The sequence below is a fragment of the Falco rusticolus genome, chromosome 3 (assembly GCF_015220075.1).
Source record: "Falco rusticolus isolate bFalRus1 chromosome 3, bFalRus1.pri, whole genome shotgun sequence".
Lineage (NCBI taxonomy): Eukaryota > Metazoa > Chordata > Aves > Falconiformes > Falconidae > Falco > Falco rusticolus.
Window position 1 is genome coordinate 116,984,451 of NC_051189.1, and position 22,493 is coordinate 117,006,943.

At 46.3% G+C, this 22,493-nt stretch overlaps 1 protein-coding gene across 1 annotated transcript in view; it reads right to left on the reverse strand.

Moving 5' to 3' along the window:
• CSMD2 (CUB and Sushi multiple domains 2) overlaps positions 1-22,493 on the reverse strand; it is a 305,276-nt gene that overhangs the window by 170,455 nt on the left and 112,328 nt on the right. The window contains exon 6 of the mRNA XM_037381617.1: positions 730-842. Coding sequence (XP_037237514.1) covers positions 730-842 — 113 coding nt within the window. The remainder of the gene's footprint in view (positions 1-729; positions 843-22,493) is intronic.

The following is a 22,493-nucleotide window of genomic DNA, read 5'->3' on the forward strand; positions in this document are numbered from 1 at the left end:
AACCTGGAGGGCGGACGAGGAACTGGGTGCCATCCCTGCTCCTTCCCCGCTTTGTTTTCCCTCTCCCTGATCCTGCCTCCAGCGCCACTGCCTGAAGCAATGCAACTCCCCTGCGCCCACAAAGTCCTTCCAAGTTCTTCAGCATCCCCGAGAGGACAGCTCTGAGGAACCCGCCCTGGCGAGTGTTCGGCCCCAACAGGACGCACCGAATGGGTCACCAGGGCTGCCCGCACACCGTGGAGCACCACAGCATCCCAACTCCTCTGCCGGAGCATCTCCTCTCCCTCAACAGCATCTTAAGGACCCCAAACTGAAATCCACCCTTCCAGGGATGCCCGGTGAACCCGGAGCGGTTTACACCTCATTCAAAACAGACTCAGTTACCTCTCGCTTCAGCGGGGTGTAACGGCAGCGCAATCTCTGTGAGACCCTAAGACCACCCTCGGCCCGGGGGCACCCTGCCTGTATCCCCACATCCCACACGCTGCCAGCAGCGGGTACAGGAACCGCTCCTAAGGAAGCACACAGTGCAAATGAATCTCCCTGTGGTACTCCCAACAGCAGTTCTGCACATGGCAACGCTTAGAGACCCCGCTGGAAAAATTGATGTTAACAGGATACAGAAGGGGATCATGCAGGAAGTTAACTGTAGGTTCCTCGGGGGGAAAAAAAAAAAAAAATTGGCTAAACACACACTGTGAATAGCGAGACAGGCCAGTGAGCGTTTACCTTGATACTGGGCACTGAATCCCTTCTGCCTGTGGTTGCCATCTGATGTGAAGTGAAGCCGCAGCCAGTTTTTACTGCTGATAACCGGGGCAGGCAAATTCATCCCAGTAAACCTGCAAGAAACCAACCAGTAACAGCCAAACGTTAGTATGATTGTAAATGATACCCCAAATACCTCCTCCTACAGGAACACAGGAAATCCTGAGCGAGTACCGCAGGCCCCAGGGATGCATCCCTGCACCCCGCGGATGCTCCTGTGCCTGCGCTCCCTGCCTTGCCTTCCCATCCAACGGTTACACGGTTGTTAATTCCCGGCGTTTCCAGTCCTTCCTCCTCAGGCAAAGGATACATATGGGGGGCTGAGCTGGGGGCTCACCAGACAAACGGGATGGGCGCAGCTGGACAGCCCGGAGGCTCCAGCCCTCTCCTACCTCGCCAAGAACGTGTGGAAGGTACAGAACGGCTCCGAGCTAGAGAAGCGCTACGTGTTTCCCCAGAGTAACAGCGCCTCACGGTTCCGTCACCTTTTGTATCTCATTAGTATCATGCAGAAATGACAAAATCATCTCGGGGGACACGCTACAGCCAAGGTATGCAATATGAGCTTGAGTCTCAAGCTTATTCAGTTCCCATCTTCATATTTGGTTAACCCAGTTTAAAAAAAAAAAATAATGTTTGTTTTAACTGACAAAGAGAAAGCATTGCAAGAACGATTTTTTTACTGGGAATAGCCAGCAAGAAGCAATTATTTATGATCCATCCCAACCTGCAGAAGATTACAGCCATCAAACATGAGGTGGAAAGCTCCACAGCCCATTAGTAGTCCTTCAGCAACTGTTTCCTTCATACCTCTTTATACACTTTTTTTATTATTTTTTTAAATATTATGCTGTTTGCTTTATTAAACTCCCGATCATAATTCTTGGCTGAGTTGTCACATGCCAGGTCTCAGTCTGGAACAATGTTTACTTAAGTCACAGCCCTCTTGAACTGAGGTATATAATGGAAACATTAACCGTGGTAGGGAGAACAACACTACCATGACAAAAGCTATTACGGAATCCTATTATTGTTAATGAAAGCCCATTTACATTTTTAATCATGGACTGTCACTTATTTAAAAATTACTGGCATTCCAATACCTATGCTTTTTTACGTGAAGGTAAAAGGATCCTGGAAATCTATCCCATTCAAAAGGCTACTTCAGATTTTATTACTACACATTTTCAACAGCAGAATCGATAGCCCAGAAAATATTATAAAAGCCCTCTGCTCCACTAACACCTCCAAAGGTGAATTTACCTCTTTCCAAGGCATGCGGCAGGGAGCCAGGATGGTGCTTGGCAGCACATTTATTAATGGTAGAGGAACTGCAATGTAATCCTGCTCTACTAGTTAATGAAATAGCAGGGATGATTGCGCTGCATAACTAATCCATCTCTGCCACCTACAGTACAGCCTTTAAACCTGGTGTTATCCTGTGGCTGAATTCTGCATAATTACAAAGCATGATGAAAACATTCTTTACGCTATAAAACTGTTTAAGACTGCTCCTGATCATTTCTCTATTGATTATTTTCATCTCAATTTTGCAGACCCTTTTGAAATACAAGGTGTAATAAAAATGGGTTCTGTAGGGCGTTGTGCCATCCTTGGATAACTCAAAGACAGCAGAACCAAATTAATTTGAAACTTTTTCAAATAACTGAGTTGAAACAAACATATCTGGGGCTGATGGCAAACATGGGATGCCTCAAACCAATTCTGAGAAAGTTACTATGGCTGGTTGTTATGACAACGTGTTTAAACTTAATACTCTTACCCCCAAAGGCTGTTTTATTATTTGTTCTGAATCAATAGTCAAACTTCTCATAAATAATCTTCAGGTATGCAGAGCCAAATTTTACTTTCATAACTGTGGAGAGCCAAGTAATTCAATCGCCTGATATAAAAACTAGAGAACAATAAAATTAACCTGCCTGAATGAGGTAGAATTTCACTCTTCTGTCCCCCCACCCTATTTTTTAATATGCACATACTTTGGAGGAGCGGATTCACTAGCCTGCAGACTAGCAATCTACTTACACATATGTTTTAGGGATGCGAGTAGCCTGCTATTAACGTCCAAGGATCCCACAACATGAAGTGCTAGAATTTCACCAACCGAGTGCATTAACACTTCGAAAATCAATTAGACAAATGAATGGCTTGCACCCTCCTGCTACCTTTGCAACAGCACAAATAACTACTGAAGGCAAAAGCAAGAGGAGAGAAAAATAATCAATCACAACCATAGTGCTTCGTACCCACTTCACACTGCTATAAAAAAAATACAGAAGATTTAGGGTGAAGGAAAATGGTTCCCTGAATTTCCTGCATGTAAATTTTCATCAGCACCATATGTCATTTGCTTAAGACATTGACAGCTTCTTGAAAGGACTAAATCAGCCAAGAAATCACTATCAGGTCCTCATTTCCATACACACCACCGCTCAAACTCTCAGCACACAAAAAGACTCTATTCTCGAGGGTTCCAGCCTAACAGACTCCCTCTTCTCCCTTTTATCTCCCTGTTCTCTCATTTTGGAAGTCAAGCAGCTCCCTGTTAACGCCAGGTTATTTGGAATGAGTTTAGAGCCCAGGTCCTGCCGGCCAGCAGCAGCCGGCTCGGATTTTTGGATGGAAGGAACAGCTAAAACACGATGGCAGAGCACGAAGGTGCTTCCCTCGCCGCCCCAGCGCCTTCACCGAGCGGCAGGAATCCTGGTGGGATCACTGGGACAAGCATGTGGAAATGCACTGGGCAACAGGTGGAAGCATGGATTTTGGAAGTGGATTTTTTTTAAAAAAAAAGAAAATGATTCCTGTTAATAGAATAGAATTAGTTGCAGAACACAAAGGTCTTTTTGATTAGCTTAATTGCTTGCGGAGATATGATTTCAGGCTCTGTACAGGCACTGAGCCCCGAGCCCCCACGTATACTCCCAAGGAAGGAAAACTCCATATGATGGAAATATAAAATTTAATGTGTGAATAGTACTGCTCCCCCCAGCCGCACAGCAGTTGTAAACCTCCACGTGTGGAGCACTGAGTGGAGAAAAAGCCAAACCGCTGCAGGAGGGAACATGCTAGAAGGCACAGGCTTTCATTCCAAATTCCTGCACCTTGGCAGGGTCCAGCCAGCTGGCAAGCCACCCTCCCCAACCAGGGACAGAGCATCCCAGTCTTCCAGCGCACCCCCCCCACTGCCACCACTGCCTCTGCTGGTGGGCGATGCCAGGACCAAGGTTCCTTCCCACCGGATGGGTCAGGGGCAAAAAATATTCTGATGGATAAGGAATACCGTGGCTCAAGCGAGGCATTTAATGCAAATCATCAACGCTCACCTGCAGATAACCACTAGCTTTTCCCCATAAGGCTCCCACAGGTTTCAAATAATCGTTAGGAAGCATTAATAGTTAATTGATAATGGAATATTTAATTACAGATAAACACAGTTGAACTGAAGCAGCTGCATGGTCTTTGAATGCAAATGCCCTGGCTGCTCTTGATGAATCTCCAATGAAATGGGAAAGATGCTCAGCAGGCGAGAGTCGAGAGCAATCGCAAACGCCAGAGGAACATCTCAAGTCTCCTGCAGGAGCCACCACGGCTCGTCTGCACGCAGGGATAACGCCGGGCAGCACCAATTAGCACCGCTAAACCCACGGGCAGAGCGACAGCAGCCCAAGACAAAAAGGCCGGCGGCAAAGGCTGCGACAAGCTCCTGGGGAGGATGCTGACTGCACCGTGACACGGAGTACGCAACGGTGGCGCTGCCAACTTCTCAAGGTCACATTATTTTTCTTTATAAACCCAGCGCTGCTGCGCTGGCTTCGAGAAAAAGGAGGAGCCACCTTACAGAGACTTGGAAATGCACAGAGCTAATTAAAAGAAGCTGGAACGCCTTTCCACATTCCCCAGCACACTTTTGTACTACATTATGTGCTCGGAATTCTCAGCACCCACCATTAGCCCAATAAGAGATTGAATTTCTAATAGTCCAGTGAGTCATGTAAATAAAAGCCCTTCTCTTCTGGACCTCTGCCACTGTATTTTTCAGTATTCCAGGCTTTTCCTTCTTTTTCCCCTCTTTTTTTTAAAAAAATAAATCTATCAGCAATTTGAAAAACTTACCAAGCCTTTGTAATGTCCATTTCCCTCCCTCCCCCCCCCCCGCTTTCTTGCTGCCATCACCAGGAGATATGAATCACTTTATTAAATATTCAACTTCCTGAATACGGCAACATGTTAACTGAAATCTAAGGCTTTGGAATGACTAAGTAGCAATGTAAGAACTATTTTTTAAGTAAAATCAATAACCATTACTCACTGATGGGAATTTGGTACCCATTTTACATTAAGCATTTTTTTAATCCTGGAATCACTTGTGAAAGAGATGTAACCGTGCTTCCACTCAAAAATCATTCCTGCAGCTGTGCCTTTCTGAGTCTGGAGCATCTGGAGAGGATGCTGAGGCCAGCAAGGCTGGGAAGGATCAGGCTCTTTGCTCTGTCTCCCCGCCTGGTGACTGGGGATTGGGAGAACATCCTTCCTCCGAAAGTTGTTTCAGCCCGGCCCCGCAAGGACCATGTTTCAGGATGCTCTGGCTTGTGCTCTAGCCATGAGAAGACCCTGAAAGCAAAACTGACCCTTCAAAGCACACCAAACACCTTGCACAAGGACAAGAACCCCTGAGAAGGTGCCTAACTTCAGACTCTGTAAGATATTGAATGACTTTGATCAAGTTTCAAGTGTCTTCAACACCAATGTCAAGCAACCAGCGCGCAGAAATCAGCGCTGGGACAACGGGAACTTTTGTAATTGCTTGAAACCTCGGGAAAACTCTATGGTAGGGAGGATTTAAAAAAACAGTATTTTTTTTTTCTTGATGTCTAAGCCTGCCTTCTCTTCTCCTGCAATTTAAGCTCATCCTATGCACAGCGGAGAGAGAAGAGATTTTAGTTTTTTACATCGCGGTCCTCTGATAGAGAGACACTGGGCGCTTTGAGGACAGCAGGCTCCCAGCTCCCCACCGCCGCTGGTGAACGCTCCACATCAACAGCTTTGAACGTGAACGACCAGTTTCATCTCTGAATGAAGAGGGGAAAAAAAATATAAACACCGCACTCAGCCTGCTGTGGGGGCAGCTGGGTCACCCCACCGCTGAACGAGGTCAGCGGGACAGATTGTACGTACGTTTGGGATGAGGATTCAAGTCCCACGTGTTTGTTGTAGCTGCGTGGCACGGAGGACTATGTCAGAAGAGACCCAACATACCAAGAAGACAAGAATTCCCGTGATTGCAAGTTTTAGAAGAGCCAGGGAGGGAGGTTTTTGGATTTTGGAATGAGGGGTCTTCCTGCCGCGGGCTGAGCCCCGGTGCCCTGCGCCCAGTTCTCCTGCCACTGTACCAGGCACTGGATGTATTTACCTTCCTGATCACCTGCACTTCCAGCAAAACAAACCAACCCACCCAAGAAAACAAAACCACGCCGATACTCGGCCGTAACCCCCACCACACTCCTCCAGCAGCTCCCTCCTCCAGCCCACGCCACCTGCTCAGCCAGCAACCCCTGCAGCACCAGCAGAATCACAAAATTCCACTTCCCCCCAAAAAAACCAGTCTTTTCCTTTGCCAGCATGGCTCTGAACCCTCACCCCAGCCCCCAGCCCGGCACGCCGTCTGCAAGGCTAGATGGCCTGTGAAAAATACCTCTCAAGCAACAGATTTTATCCCAAATACTTCCCAATATTGTTTTTAAACCAGAGCATTAAGGCATCCTTTCCTGAAGTGAAACTGAAGCCTCTGCATTACACGCAGCTCCTCCAATTCCTTTGCTGCGTAATACAGAAAGGTTAATGGTATCAAAACTCCTCTTTTGAGCAAAAGCAGTGAAGTGTGGCTTTCTCAACTATTTTCTTTATTTCTTTTCTTGCTCTTGTATTTCACATTGGATTCAGGCATTTAATATTTACGCCAGTCACTCAGCCATTCCTCCCTTGGCACAGTTAGTATTACTGTACATGGATGGCACCGATTAATCTGCATTCACGCACCATTATCTATTTACAATCCCAATTCCTGGCTTTAATTTGGTTCCACATGGAGAGGAAGAAAAGAAAAGAAAAAAAAAAAAATCAATAAAATGTCAGCAAGTGAGCTAGAAGCCGCAGAATAGTGGAAGGAGATATTTGCAGACAGAAGATCCAATTTTAACTACCCTGAAATTTGATTACCACGAATTTGAGCGCAGTACTTAAGGAACCCAGAAACAATGAGCATCTCATTGCATGGATGCTGCACAAACCGACCGTAGGAGAGTGTGGAGTCGAAGGTCACAACCAAAGGTAAGAACTGCACTTGAAATCACATTACTTCAAGTGATTTATTCTGAAATAATGGATTTAAGCACGAACTTGGAAGGCACACGTGTGTCCTGGGCTGCCCAGAGGGAGGATGTAGTCAAACACTAGCTTCAGCGAGCCCCAATAAATAAAAGACAAAGTCACTGGGGCTGCCTTTCCCCCACCACCACCCTTAACTATTCTTCTTTTGGTTCACTCTTAACACAGAACAAGCTGAGCCCCCGAAGGAGGAGGTTACAATTCCAAGGTCACACCAGTATTAGCTCAGCACAGGGAGTTACACTCTGACCTTTTCAGATTCAGCAAAGATGCGTGTTGCATTTTCCAACAGCCTCATCACTCTAGAATAAAGACTTTTTTTATAGCACCTGCTCTTGCTTAGATTTTTTCAGAAGACCATGAATCCTTGATTTGCACGGGCACGTCCAAGCACAAGCACTTGCAAGAACACCGGAGCATCGCTGCGCTCTTCATGCTTTACTGGAAAGGACTCGGGATGAGCCTTGCTCCCTGCTCCGACAACACCATGCACCAGGCTGCCCACTTCCCAGCTGGGATTTCTCAGCAGCAAGTACAGGGCCACTATTTAACGCCACCTTCCTACATCCCCTCGGCACATGGCCATCTAACCACCAACCTGCTGATGACCAGTAGCATCGGCCAGTCCCTGACAGACATGGGGTCCCCCTAGAGCCTCCAACACTAACGTGGGGGAAACCATCTGATACTGCATCTTCCCACAGCACAGCTGCACCTTTTCCTGCTTTTTAACCCAAACTGAGATCTGCTTTAGTCAATATAGTGCTTAACACCACCTGACAGTCATGGTCAATAGAGATTTAAAGAGAAGAGCATGCACACCTGGTAGTAGAACAAGAAAAAAAAAATACACAAACACCTTAAATTTCGGGCTGTGGGTGCTTGGTTTAACCAGAACTGTTCGAGGTACAGACTGATGCCAGCTCAGGCCCCAGCAGCTTTGCAGCTCTTGATGGTCTTTATTACACTGAAGCGTTCTGACTATTCAGAGATTAATTTTCCTTCCAGTACAACTAGGGGACATATTGCAGAAGCTCTTGATATCTCCGTGTATTATTATTCACTTCACCTGTATTTTTAACTTTTCATCCAAACCTCTACTCAAATTATCATGAGAGCTGTACCATTAATTCTGAACATCTTACTTGAGCATGTCTACTCTCTTAAACAAAGTATACTTAAGCACCTCTAGACCTCATTTTTCGGTCGCAGGAGACATCCCATCACAATGGACTTCTACAAGGAAAATGAATAATTAGATCAAGTTATTGTTCCTCGCTAAACGCTGCAGGGATGGAAAGAACACCCTGCATCTTAAGTCTGGTTCAGCAGCACAGTTACACAAGCCCAGGAGATGCTCAGACGCTGCAGCGGGAGAGCCGCTCCCCACGGCTCCCCACGTCTTTGCGAGCGTCAGCCTGCCGGCGTGTAAATCCCCAGGGATTCCCGACTGTGAAGCACCCTATGAAAAAAAAACCCAAACAACGAAACAAACCAAAAAACCCACCAGTTTGAAATCGATGAACTTCTTGGACCAGTCAGGTTTGTGTCTTGTCATCAAACGAAGCCCGTACCCCCTTCAAGGCTCCAAAGCCCTCTCCTTTCGCTTCTTGGTTAGGAGGCTCCTCAAGAGGTCAACTTTGGCTCAGGGTCGATCGCTCAGGTCTCAAAGACCCACCGTGGGGCTCACGGGCCACCCTGACCCCAAGGGCAGAGCTACATAAGTTGTTGTCTGCAAGAGAGCCAGCGTTCTCCTCCTTTTCCAAGAGGAATGACATTTCACTTAAGCGTACAAGGGATTTTAGGAACAGAAGCGTGGAGACCTTCTTGGCACATTCAGAGATGCTGTGACCCTACAAACCCCCACGAACCTGGTGACACCAGACCAGCTGACAGTTATTGGAAATGACAGAAGACGAGAGATGTGCTCAAAAACGGACCCGGTCCAGCAAAGGCCACCACCCCGACCCAGGGCTGTGGTATCCGTTCAAGAATTCCCGTGATTCCATCTCACCTCAGCCTTAGCTCCTGGGTGCAGCCCAAGGGTGAACCCCTCCCCCGATGTCACCAGGTCACAGCACTTCTGGCCCCGAGCCCTCCGCCACCTTCTCGCTCTCCCAGCGGAGCCCCACTGATCTTGTGACAACAGAATTCAGCTTTAGCTTTAAGAGCAACAAATCGCTCCCAATGCCTTCCAGTTAGCGTGGGACCTGCCTTCGCTCCTTCCAGAAGCCGGTGCTGGAAGGGAAAGCTGATTAATTTACCACTCGCAGCTTGCTTAGCCCTCCCCTAACCCCCCCCCCCCCCTTTTTTTTTTTGCCTTCCATCGAAAGATGAAAGTGATTCCATGCAGCTGCAAAACTTCAGTCATTAACATCAACTTTAATTACTGCCAGCTCCCAGATAAATTTGCTGGCTTAAACCAAATTGATACCTCTTTTTTTTTTTCCCTTCTTCTTCCCAGGAACCTTTACACTTAAGTTCTTAATTCTTCATTTTTTAAGTGACATCTTTAAAGGAGTGTCAACCAGATCCCCAGCTGATTCGAGGCAATGCAGCTCCATCGGAGACAAAACCAGACTAATTCACACTATACAGGGGATCTGACAATCTAATTTTGCTGCTGTTTTCCCTAACCTATGAAATGTTTCAAAATTATTTTAGTCTCTCATTAGTCTGAATTCTCTTGGATCCCTATGCTAGATTAATTATGGTCACTTTAATGAAAGAAATGATTAATTAGTCCACATGCATTTCTGAAACTGTCACAATAGAGCAATTCAACAGGTAAAATGGTCACCAAGGAATTTTTATAAATTTATCTGTTACTTATGCACATATCCACGCTCTACAGAGAATTGGTTTCTCACATGTAATTGATATAGACGGAGTATTACATCCATATAGACACGTATGCAACATAGCCACACATGTTAAATGCAAAAAGAGCAAAGGGCTCACCTTGCAGGCAGATACTTTGCTTTCACAGCACTAACAGAATTTAGATTTTCACTTTCAGAGTAAAATCCTCTTCAACCCGAAGGCTGAACTTTACTTGCCACTCGCTGCAGCAACGAGCGAAATGCAGACGGTGCATAAAGGCAATGGTAAAGCACTGCAAAGCGTGACTAAAGTCATACATCGGGTTTAAACTTCAAAACTGAAGATGTCGGAATAACTCTGAAATCTTTCAGACGCCCCCCCGGTGACAGGCTGGAGGAAAGGGGGATCCCTGTGCTCCGCCACAGGCTAAAGCGAGGGACCAAGTGCAGAACACGGGTTCGCTTCTGCACGGCAGGGCCGGGCCAGCCACATCCCAGAAGCAAGAAAAATATAAAAAACCTCCCACCCTCTGTCGCTGGGGCCCCTCCAAGGGCCAGTCACATCAAAAATTATTAAGGGGAAAAGGCTTTTCCCCCCCAAACAACACAGCTGGCCGTGGCTGGCACGGCACTGCCCACAGGTCGATCCTGCAGGTTTCTTGTGGATGGGAAAAGGAGGGACACCCCCTACCCCACTCCCCCAAAGTAAAAGGGTCCTCAAAGAGACCCACCCTCACTGCAGAGTGCTTGAATGGGTGGAACTCACCTGACGGGTGGAACTCATGCAACTGACAGCACAACTGTGTGCTTACAGCGGAGCCCCATCAGCCACGATGCGCCGGACCGAAAGAGGAGACCATGTCGCTGAAACCGGTGTGTTTTATTCCGTGAAATACCTACCCTAATGCTTTCACTACGGAAACAGTATTTGGCTGTAGTCATACCCAAAAAAAAAAAAAAAAAGGTAACAAATATGATTATATTTATTCTATTCAGGAGAAAACAAACACTAATTCAACACAACAGAGGAATGGCTAATGCAATTGAAGCTTACTAATGCTGCATTGCAAATCCCCCAAAGAAATCTGCTACAGCTTTATTACAATTTTCTCTAAACCCTTTCTGCCTTACTATCAGTGCTACAGAGATTGTTTTTTCTCAGTGCAGTTAGATGAGTTGATAACAAGAGAGACTATATTTATTACTAGATAAATAACAACCATTGCCACCCCTGCGTGCAGAGAGATATACACTCGCGTCTTTGTCAGTCTAACAGTGCACTAAGTTCCATTAAACTTGGACTCTTTATGGATTAGGCTGGAAAGTCCTAGGGCACACTTTCACAACATCTACCCCACAAAATTCTGCAGACTGAGTCCAAGAAGTTGAAAGACAATTTTAATTTTCTTCTAGATGGAATATTAGGAAAAATTTCTTCACTGGAAGGGTGATCAAGCATTGGAACAGGCTGCCCAGGGAGGTGGTGGGATTGCCATCCCTGGAGGTATTCCAAAACCACACAGTGTAGAGGCACGGGTTAGTGGTGGACTGGGCACTCCTGGGTTAATGGTTGGACTTTATGGTCCTGAAGGCCTTTTCCAACCTAAATGATCCTCTGAATTTCCACATCCCAGTTTCCCAGCTCACTAGGCACAGCAGTTACTTCCTTTGGGAACTGGAGCACAGTTGGGCCACCTCACCCTGGTTTTTAAAGACACAAACCTGACCGAACTGACACCCCCCACCACCCCCCTACTTTACCGTGTCACACTAAGCACGGAAGATGCTAAGCTTAAGTGACAACTGGATTGAAGCTCGGCCGTATTCAGACCAGACACAGAGGTTCACGACTGTCCTGTTTTCTCCTAGGAACTCTGTTTTAGAGCCTGGCACCATTCACAGTATGTTCTACTTGTGGATATCCTTTCGTCAAGTATTAGTTAGGCATTCAAAAGAAAAAAGGGACATATCCAAGTCTGCTCCGATATCCTATCAGGCTCTTCAAGAAACAGCATCTTTAGAAAAAGAGGTGAAGGGATGTAAAAGACCGTGACGTCTCTGAAGTCCCAAAGGATGCTTACAAGGTTTACCACCACATTCAAGATTTTAGCCACAAGTCATCTATCAGACACCACCGTGAGACATATGTCATCGGCTGGCACCAAACCAGCCCACGTGCCATCTCTGAAGACTATTTTTCTGTCTTTTTTTTTCATATATTTTTGTAGCTTCTACAGAGGCTCTTCTACAGTGTAGGGGAAAAAAATACCACAGAAACTAGGAGAAAACAAGATTTGCACACTGAACCTTACGTTACTGACAGCTCCATGAAGACACGCTAAAATTACAGCAGTCACGGCTGTGGAAATTACAACAGAATGCAAAGCAGCCTCAGGAAGAAAGGAACCAGAAACTGCAAGTTCTCCGAAGCAAAGCCTTATTTTCTGGCTTCACATTTAGCACAAAGGGATGTGCCTGCGACCAGAGTTTCTACATGAGTCTCCAACTTAACGCTGATAAGAAATAACAGCGTGCAAACGAACCAAACGCTGGAACACGTCTTCGCAGGCACGCTGCTTCTGCCTCCCTTTTCAAGATGAAGGGAACTGACGGGCTGTGTGACAAGGTGAGGTGGTAAAGCCCCCTGAGAAAGGTGCAAGCCAGGTCTAATGGCTGCTGCCTCCAGGAAAAAGTCTGAACTAATCAAGTGATGAACGGCCCTGGGGTTCCAGCACGTCCCCAGCAGCTCCGTCCCCAGCAGCTCCATCCCCCGATCCTTCCCACCGGTTCCTCCAGAACAGGTCACTGATTTATGAGAGCAGCACCGTACAGCCTAGGGAACAGTACGTCCTGCCCTCCCCCGCTCCATCTCCATCAGCTCAGAAGACGTTTAAGGTTTTATATATTTTTTTTATTTTATTTTGATCATTTCGAAGCATACACGAAGCTGGAGTGATGGCAACATCCCTCCTGGCCAAAAGTTACAGCCTACACAGACTGCTTACATGGTGCTCTTTTACTGTACTGAGTTCTTGGCTCTTGCTAAGACCACGAAAAAGTGCTGCCTTGTTATAAAAAGCATATTGAAAGACGGAACTTGGTTCACAACTTCTGTACTTCTAGGTATTTACATCCAGCAACTACATTTCCCATCTTTTTAGCTCAAAATTGTTCTGTCTGCTGTCACGGTCAAGACTGTTCTCCTTTTTAACTTCCAACTGCAGCAGGGTGACACTTTTTGGTTGAAAAGACTTCAGCAGAACCATCTGCTTATTTACTCTAGATATTAATTCAGCATGAAGTCCAAAAAAGAAGAAAAGCCACATGATGGCTTTCAACCCAACCCACAGAAGCCACTTTGTCTCTAAACTCCAGCCTCAAACCTCTTCTAAATTCTTTCAGCGACGGCCACCTTCTGTCCCCTCCAGAGAGCAGCGAGTGTCATGGCACCCTGAAACACAGCACCGCTCTCAGCCCTTTCCAGCACCCAGCATCACCCACCACCACCCAGTGCCAGCCCTCATGCTCATCCCTGGATTCCTACTCAGCCCCCAGGATTTCTTTTGCCATGATGCCCAGACCCCAGACACAACCTGACCAAGCCATGCATTGAGGCAGGATTGCCATCAGCTTCAGCAGCTTTTTGACCAGACTGTAGATTGATGTTCCAAGGGTGTTTTACAAGAGACAAAACCAAGGGTTTATCACTGCTCATGCAGAGCTGGCTGAGAACAAGCTGCAGTCTGCTCCATCATGTAAATCAGCTGCATCTCATAATTTTGAATAGCGGACCAAAGCCTGCCTCTCATTTACGCTCGGCAGCACAGGATCACATGCCAAGGCTAGAAAGTACAGAGAGCATCCCTCAGCCTCCTCCAAAGTAGCGCACAACCCTCTTCTCTCTTGAACATCTCTATCTGACAGTGATTCAACATGGTCGTTTAGCAGCCTCCTCCATTGCTTAAAAATTACCATGACAGGTATGGAATAGTTTCTTGTTCTAACCTTCAGCTACTACCAAGAGAAAGTAGTTTCCCTTCCTCCCTGGTATAGCCACGCATGTTTATATAGTGACTGTGTCTGCCTTCATCATCTTTTACATTCATCTCCATGGCAATTTTCTTTTCCAGACCTTGTTAGCCGCCTTTCTGGGAATTTATTTCCAATCTTACATTTATTCAGAACTGGCAATCCCTCCACATGCGACAGCTGCTGCAAAATTATATATATCCCATTAGCAAACAATACAACAACGTCTGAAAAACCTGTCTGTAAAGCTTGAAGAGGTTTGCTGGAAATTGGGATATATTTTTTTTCTTCTTTTAAATTAAACTCCCCAATTTCTGAATACAGACAGATTCTAGATATAAAAGGAAAAGTTTGCTCTTTATTTTTCCTTTGTGAAAAGTACTTTGGTTGATGGATGAGGTAGACTCCAGGGCACTTGCAAAGGAGCTGCTCCGTTTTGTCACATCGCCGCAGCTCTCCCACCGACCCCTTGCATATTTGCTCAACCTTTTCATTCAGGAAGAACGAGCAGAACCCTTTCCATTAAGGAAAAAAAAAAAAAGTTGCTTCCACTCTCTTTTTCCTAGGCACGCTCTTGTGCCAGAAGTAATGGGAGCAAGAGAGGAAGAAACCTCCCGAGAACCACCCGCGGCACGAGCAGCGCACGCCGCAGTGCACAAACCAAACTTACCTGCTCCCCTCTAACAGCAGCAGTGAAGGTTTGTCCTTAGACATTAGCCTCCTGGAATGGCTTACTCAATCACAAAAATGACTTTCGTGCTGAACTTAAGCTGCCAAAACTTAAGCTTTAGAAATAATTAACTCTCTACCTGACAGTTACAAGCCCCTGCGCTCAGATGGGAAACCATGTAAAAATACCCTCCTCAATACTAGGGGAAAAAAAACAAAACAAAACAAAAACAAACCAAAAAAAGAGACTAAGAATGTCCTTGAAATCAGGCAGTATAAGAAGGTCAAATGAAAACAGGTCCATTAGCAGTAACTAGTATTTCAGAGCTCAGCCTTAGCATCTTCAACACAAAGTGCGTGTGTGGCAGGCTTATTACACAATGGTGGAGTTCTGGCATCTCAGTTAACAGATGTACAAGAGCAACTTTGGTGTAAAAAATGGAATAAAGATGTGCTTGTTTTGCTGCACGCTTAAGGCAGGAGGAGAATATCCAGACAGGACAGTGCTGCGTGATGAGTTTGCGTTGTTTTCTGTCTTAAGTCTGGAAGGAATAAAGATATTCCGTACTACGGCCAACTTAAAAGGACTGGAGCCTGGAAAAGAAGTGATTATCTTCATTTTCCTCCCACTGAGCCCACGGCACCTTCCTCTGGACACCAGCACGGGCACCGGGCTGTGAGATTGCCCCGTCTCCCACCCCCACCGTGCGGAGCCGACAGCATCGGGGAGGCACAGGAGCTGCCAGAGGACTGCTCCCAAGTTCCCCAAATACACCATTTAATTGTCTTCAGATAAGGCCATATCTGATGAGTATTTAACAGAAATGACTCCTGATCTTGGCCAAGCACTGTATGGTAAGCCATCACTGAGCAGAAGAACGCCGAGGCACCCACCCTGGGGTCATTTCACGCTCTCCTCTGCCCAGTCCCTGGGACCCAAGGGAAGATGCTCTCAGACAGACAAGGCTCGGTGACTTACAGGGCCAGGACTCAGCTTTTCAGCCACAAGCCCCTCGAAAGAAAACTGCAGGTCATTCAATTTGAAAACTTAATGGCAAACCAGTTCAGCAGCAGCACACCACTGTCAGGAGGAGCACACACAACGTACCTACGCCCCCGCAATAAGAGCATGCCAGAGTTACAGCAAGAACCGTGATTAACAGCAGTAGAAACTGAAAATACAACTAAATCCACACGTCACGGTGGATATAGCACCGATACGGTGAAGGCAGCACATTCCAGTAACCCCCCTTTGTCTTAGGAGAACCCCTTTTGCACCTTCCTATTAAAAGTGAAAATGCCTCCATCTCCAGCATCAACTGTTAATATTTTACGCCCACAGGGTGGTTGCAGGGGCAGTGGTAGAAAAAAAAAACACACCTAAATTACTCTCCAAGGTCATTCAAGCAGAGTCAGTAAATGAGGCCTCCCTGAAGATTCATAAAACTGAAATATACATGTCCTGTATATTAAAACTTCAGAAAAAGAGAGAGAGATCAAATATTATTAAAGCTCTGAGTGAGAGCTATAAAAGGCAGGAAATCCAGTGTTAAGTCAAACATTGGATCTCATTCAAAAGGAGCAGAACGGAGGAGAAAAAGATACAGATAAGGATTGTTTCCAACCGTGAACATGTTTACCTTATTAATTTCTGATACTCCTATCCTCTGATCAAGGTGCTTGGGATTGGGCAAAAATTAAACAAAAGCTAGGCACAGTTCCCAGAAAACTGGCCCGGGAGCACTCTATCTTCCCCAGACAGCCCATCGGTAAATCTCTCTCTCTTACACAGAAGGGGTCAGTATGTAATTACCCACGGCACCGAAAGGGGAAGCGGCCAAGGTGACACGCCAGGCTGATGGCCCAGAGCCCAGGTCCCCAAGCCCCGATCTGGTGGTTTGTTTTTTTTGGTTGTTGGTTTGTTTTGGTTTTTTTTTCCTCATGTGCAATCTGCTTAAAAGTCTAGACGTGCCTGGGGTAAGACCTTGTTCTGGAAGAGTCGTATATACACACCGATTTATTTGTTCTCATGCTTCCTGTATTTTGGATAGTATACAAAATATTTCTCTCCCCAGCTCTTCTAGGTGCAGAACTGCATTTGCCCAGAGATGAGGGGCTGAAGAATAGATCAGTTCAGCATATGAATGCTGAACATTTCAGGAGCTCCTCACAATTTACCAATGCCCTCAACCCCTAGCCCTTTCCACTCACCTGGACCCAGCTTGGCTCCATTGTAGCACTCAGGCATGAAGGCTCCTTTCACCCCAGCTCCCCTCGGCTCCCTCTTCCCTTCTCCCCCGAGCACATCAATCCTACCCTTACAAAAAGCCAGTCTTTTCCAGACCTCCTTTCTCCTCTCCAGAAGGGTAGCACTGTCACTGCTCGGCTACGTTAATAAATAAAAGACAGGCAACAAAAAAGATTATCTGTGGAATCACTGAGAGGAATTTTTATGAGGGAGCAAAGATTCAGTAATGATGATGTTGAAGCAGCAGTCGTTTGTGCAGAGTGGTCCCCCTGGTAATTTCTACAGTGACTACAGAGGTATAATATATAGTATTATTGCAGGGAAATCTCTCATAATGAAGCAGATCCTTGACTTGGTTTGACGTTGTCATTTTACACCACGCTATTCAGCGAGAGACCTACGAAGTAATAAATACTTATTTTGCTGGGATGTCGGAAGCCCTGTGAGAGGTGCCAGCTACCAGTCAAGGCAAAAAAATTGTGAAGTCAGTTCCCATTTTTGCACTGAATTCCGCCTTGCTCCCATTGCCTCTGCAGAAAGAAAATGAGTTCCCTCCTTCAACCGTGCGGGATGCTCTGAGATCGCGTTCACTGATCGACTGATGCTTGAGCTTTATTGTAATCCAGCCGCCGAGACAAGAAAGCCCCTTCAGTAACGTGCAGTCAACGAAGCTAGGGAAGAAATGAGGCTCGTTTTCCCTCTTTGCTCACCCCAACACTTTCTTTCCCAATCCCACATTAACGGCTTTAGCTCCTCCTGTCAACAGCGGTGTTGTGAAAAGGCACATGCAGCATCGTGTCTATTTACTTAGCAAGCAACTGAATAATTGGAGCAGAAGAGCATAAAACAAGCCTGTTCCTATCCTTTCTGGTGAATTATTTAAAAAAATCCGTTTTCAAGGGGCTGGTGAACAAAATAGTTGGTTGTTGAGAGAATTCCTAACATTCGATCCAAGTAAATACTTGTTTCTGAGGATCAAGCGGCACATTCTCACCAGCAAAGCGAGGGCTCCGGCGTCCACCTTAACGCACCAGCACATCCAATAACTCAGTAGTAGCCACTTCAGGCATCCCCTTGGTGAAAGCTTTCAGAAAAGGAAAACAAGTTCATTTTAAATGCCACCTGCCGCCGTACTCCCACCTTTAGCCAGCAAGATACTCACAGTTTGGTTAACCCAGTCACCAGTGATGTCCGCTGCCTCCTCGGACAAGAGGCCACCCCTCACTGGGGAGCACTCCAGCCCTCACCCGGCCCTAGAAAGGACCGATTTGTCCTTCAGAAATCCCAACACACGGGGCTTTGCCGGGCACCTGCTGGTCTTGCTTTATTTTTGCTCTCCGCACATCAGCTCCACTGATAAATGGGGCATTTGTTCTCAGGACTGGCCAGCCTACGGTCGTCACACGCAACACTCCCATCTTAAGAAAGATCAAAAGTTTTACTGCTGTGCCGCATCGTTCTTGTCAAAGACGTTATGGTATTAGCTTCAAGAGGAAGAAAGGGCTGGATGCTGTTGTTGCAGTATTTATTAGCCCGAGTACTCAAAGCCATGAGCGGGTTTTGAAGAAAAAAAGAAAGTCTTGATGGACGTTGGAAAACACCGACAACCGGGTTGTTGCTGGTATCATTTTATCATGCAAATCACAGCCCTAAACCCAGATCTCAGCCCTTGAAAATTCAACGCCTGCAGAAGTTATTTGACTTGCTGAATCGGCTGTATTTAAGAAAACATTGCAAAATTATCATAAAAACCTCCATCATATGAGCAATTCCTAATACAATCTAGATGGTCCATCCCAACAGACCCCATGGCTACAGGCCGTGAGTGAATGGCAATGACACAACCTGCTGTGTCCCCACAGAATTCGCATCCTCCACAGGCAAAACAAGAAAAGTAGGAATTGAATCAGCCAAGGTCACAGAAATGGTTTATAACAAGCTGTGCAGTAGCAGTGAACCAATTAAGTGACTTCTAAAATTTATGTACAGAATATACAGTACAACCATGCAACGGTCCTGTGAAAAGCATCTGATGTTTATAAAATACTGTGCTCAGTCAAGAATTTGGAGGAGGGAGAAGGATTTGTTAATTTAGGTTGTTTCATGCTGTCTGCTCAATATCAATGGATTTCGCTTGTGTCTGTTCTAGAGTTGGACAGAGAGAGTAACAGAGATTTAATTGGCATGGATCCCACAGCAGCCTCTGCCAGGAACAGCTGCTATCTGTCTGGGAGAAAAGCCATTCTTTTTCCCAGAGTCCTATAGTACCAGGATATAAAAGACTCCGGGAAAAAAAAAAATAAAAGAAAAAAAGAAAAAACCACAAAACCAACAAAACCTCACAAACCTGCGTTGTGCATTCCCTACCTTACGGACTGTCTCAGGGTTATCAGGCGAGGGATGAGGCGCGGAGAGGGACCCCTGTGCGGCCCCGGGGTGTAGGATGCTCGTAGGAAGCACAGGGCTCAGCACGGGGCTCAGCACCGTGCTGCTGGCAGGGCTGCAGACCGGCACCAGCACATCCACTAAGGGCATCTGCTGCAAATCTGCCTGAGCCCAACTAACCAGCAACCACTGGTAGTAGGCAGGACACCCCGGGGAGGGGGAGCAAAGGCCAAACATCTCCACTAACGCGATTCCATACCCACTTCCCATCCCCCTCCCTTCCAGTAAAGTCCCGCCACACACCGCACGGAAAAACTTCCTGAATGGGGAAAAGCTTCACAGAACACGTGTCAAGGTTGGCTAAATGTTGCCTTAAGTCTAAATTAATTATATCATCCATACCATTATTATATTATCCATAACATAACAAATATGAAGGATAACATCCAGCACCTTGTCCCTGGGCTACAGCAAAAAACCATCCCCGCAGGGAACCCCGATGTCCGACAGCGATGGTGGGGAGGCGGCAGGGCATTGAGGGAAAGATCTGCAGTGGCCACCTTCCAACGGGACTCGCCACCATCGATACAGGGGTTACTCCCCAGCATCACCCGACCGACTGGAGATCGCACGAGAGCCAACCTGCTGGAACTGCCACTTGGTAGCGTCAGATTAGGACCAGTGATCAGGGACGCCTTGAAAGATCCCGCTTGCCTGATGTCTAGATTTCCAAGGTACCACACGCAGCGCCAGCCATCCAAGCTTGCAATTCCTCCATATGCTTAAAAAGTCTCTATCTTTACTCACCCAGTCGTACAAGCACACCCTCCCATACAGGTACCCCAAGGTACCAATTTCACGAGGTACCTAGACATAAGCCCGACAGATGAAAACATCAAAGCTTTGTTTTGGTTCTGTTGCAAGTGATAATTTCTGCTCCTTTTCTAACAACAAGAATCCTAGATCTCCTCCCAGTACCCAAAGATTTCATCTGAACTCCTGAAACCAGCTGATGACAAGACCCCAACCACAGAGGTACATTCTAGCTCTGCCCTAGAAATTCCTTGGAAGAAATCCACCCTGCATTACTGGTATTTTTTCCTTCTCTCTAGATATTATGTCTGTTCCAAAATTGATCCATTCCAGGTCTTTCACCTCTTGTTAGTTTTTCTTTTCTTAAAACAAAACCGGTATTGTGTAATGGAGCCTTGGCCAACTGTAGGTGAAAGTACTACAGAGAAGGCAATTGTTAAAAACAAAGTAAATCTGAGTGATGCTGGGGCAGAGGGGAAATATCAATATAAGAGAATAACTGGGAAACAAACCCGATTGTCAAAGTTGTTCATAAGATGTACAAACTTCAAGCAATTTCCTCTACTTGTTGGTATACATCAAACTTCGTTATGGTAACTCCATTAAAGTGCAGTTGATATATTTAATATTTGCTGTGTCACAGTTAAATTATCAATAAGTACAACCAGGAATGGATTTTTACAGCTGCAAGATTAAATTACACACCCTCGCTTTGTTCCCCTGGAGGACTCACTTTCATGAACCGAAAGACTGTAGTAAGAACAAATAACAGGTGCATTTAAAAAAAAAAATCAAGGCAGGGATGGCAGCAGCATTTTGTCTGTTTTGATGATAAATATTACCAAAATATAAAATACAAACCACAGCGGGCATGAGAGGGAGGTGATCTCACTATCAAGGAAGAACAGGCAGCGTACACAACTGCTATCAAGAAATATTCCGGAGATCAGTACTCCTTGAACTTTTGTTATCTTACCCACCAGCATCTTATCTGGGGAAGCACAGCACTTCAGCTCTTCAGCATTTACATAGGCCATTTAAATAATTCCTGTAAAATAAACTGCTTATCAGTTCCACGCTATCCCTTTCCCCTCACTTACAAGACGGCTTTGCAGCCTGTCCTTTATTTTTCCCCGTATGACCCAGCGGAGCTGTACTTCACGTGAAGAGAAGCTGTGTCTCAAGCGAAGGCAGCAAAAGGCTCCTGACAAAGCACAGGCGGCGCCAGCCCACGGCTGAGCTGCCCCAGCGCCGGCAGCCACGTCATTGCGACGATAAAGCGAGCGACCGGCTTCACGTCTGAGCATGTCACCTCACCCGACGGCTTCATGTTGGCCGACGCAGAGAACGGGGGACAGTCAGGAGCATTTGCGATCCCAGTAATAACCTGACAAGATGATGTCCTCGGTGACGCCGCCAAGAGAACGCAGTAAAACGGGTATATTCCCACAAATTAACCCAGGGTAAAAAGGGGAAAGAGCTTCATAACACCGTCATCTGGGCATCAGCCAAATGTACCTATTTGGGGGACATGAATTGTTCAGTTCTCACTGAAGTCAACGCCTACATCCCAGCTGATGCCAGCCAGGCCGTGTGAAGACCCTCCTCCATTGAGTCCTTGGTCGGAGCAGAGATGCAGGGGTCAGAAGATCAGGAGAGCCCTTGCTACCTTCCCCCAGGCACCCGGGGGGGGGTCAATAACAATAAAACGCGGCTACAGAGCTTTCCGCCTAAAACCCAATTCTCTACGCGGTATCATGCAGTTACTCTTTAATAGCATTTTTTTTTACGGCATGGAAGAAAGAACTTAATATTGCAATTACTTCATTTAATACCATGTAATGGCTGAACAAGCTTGTCAGCTACCTGGAATAGAGAAAAGGCAAAGTATAGTATAATTGCATTAAAGTGGAAAACATGAGTAACTACTCATATTAAAAAGGACCAGAAATAAAAGGCAACATAGTGTGAATTATGGAGAAAATAAATAGTTTATGACATGCAGCTGAAGATCTGGCATCTTTTAGCAGCATCTTGAAAGCCAATTCAGCACATGAGAGACCATTCTCCTCCCAGTCACCTCTGCTTGCCAGAGGCAGGACACCAACGGGGGGGGGAAGGAGGGGGGCTGAAGGCACACACCGCGCAGGGCATGCGAAGGGGACACGCTGGGCTCATGTACAGAGTTAGGAGGTCGGGGACGAGGCACCTGAGGAGATGCTCTGCCTGCGATGTCGTCGGAGAGGTGGTGCATTGCAGCACCAACGTCCGCTGCGAGCCCAGCACCAGCGCTTTGCATTCTGACAGTCTGGCAGCTCGAGGTCTTAAAACCCTTCAACCACCAGCACCCC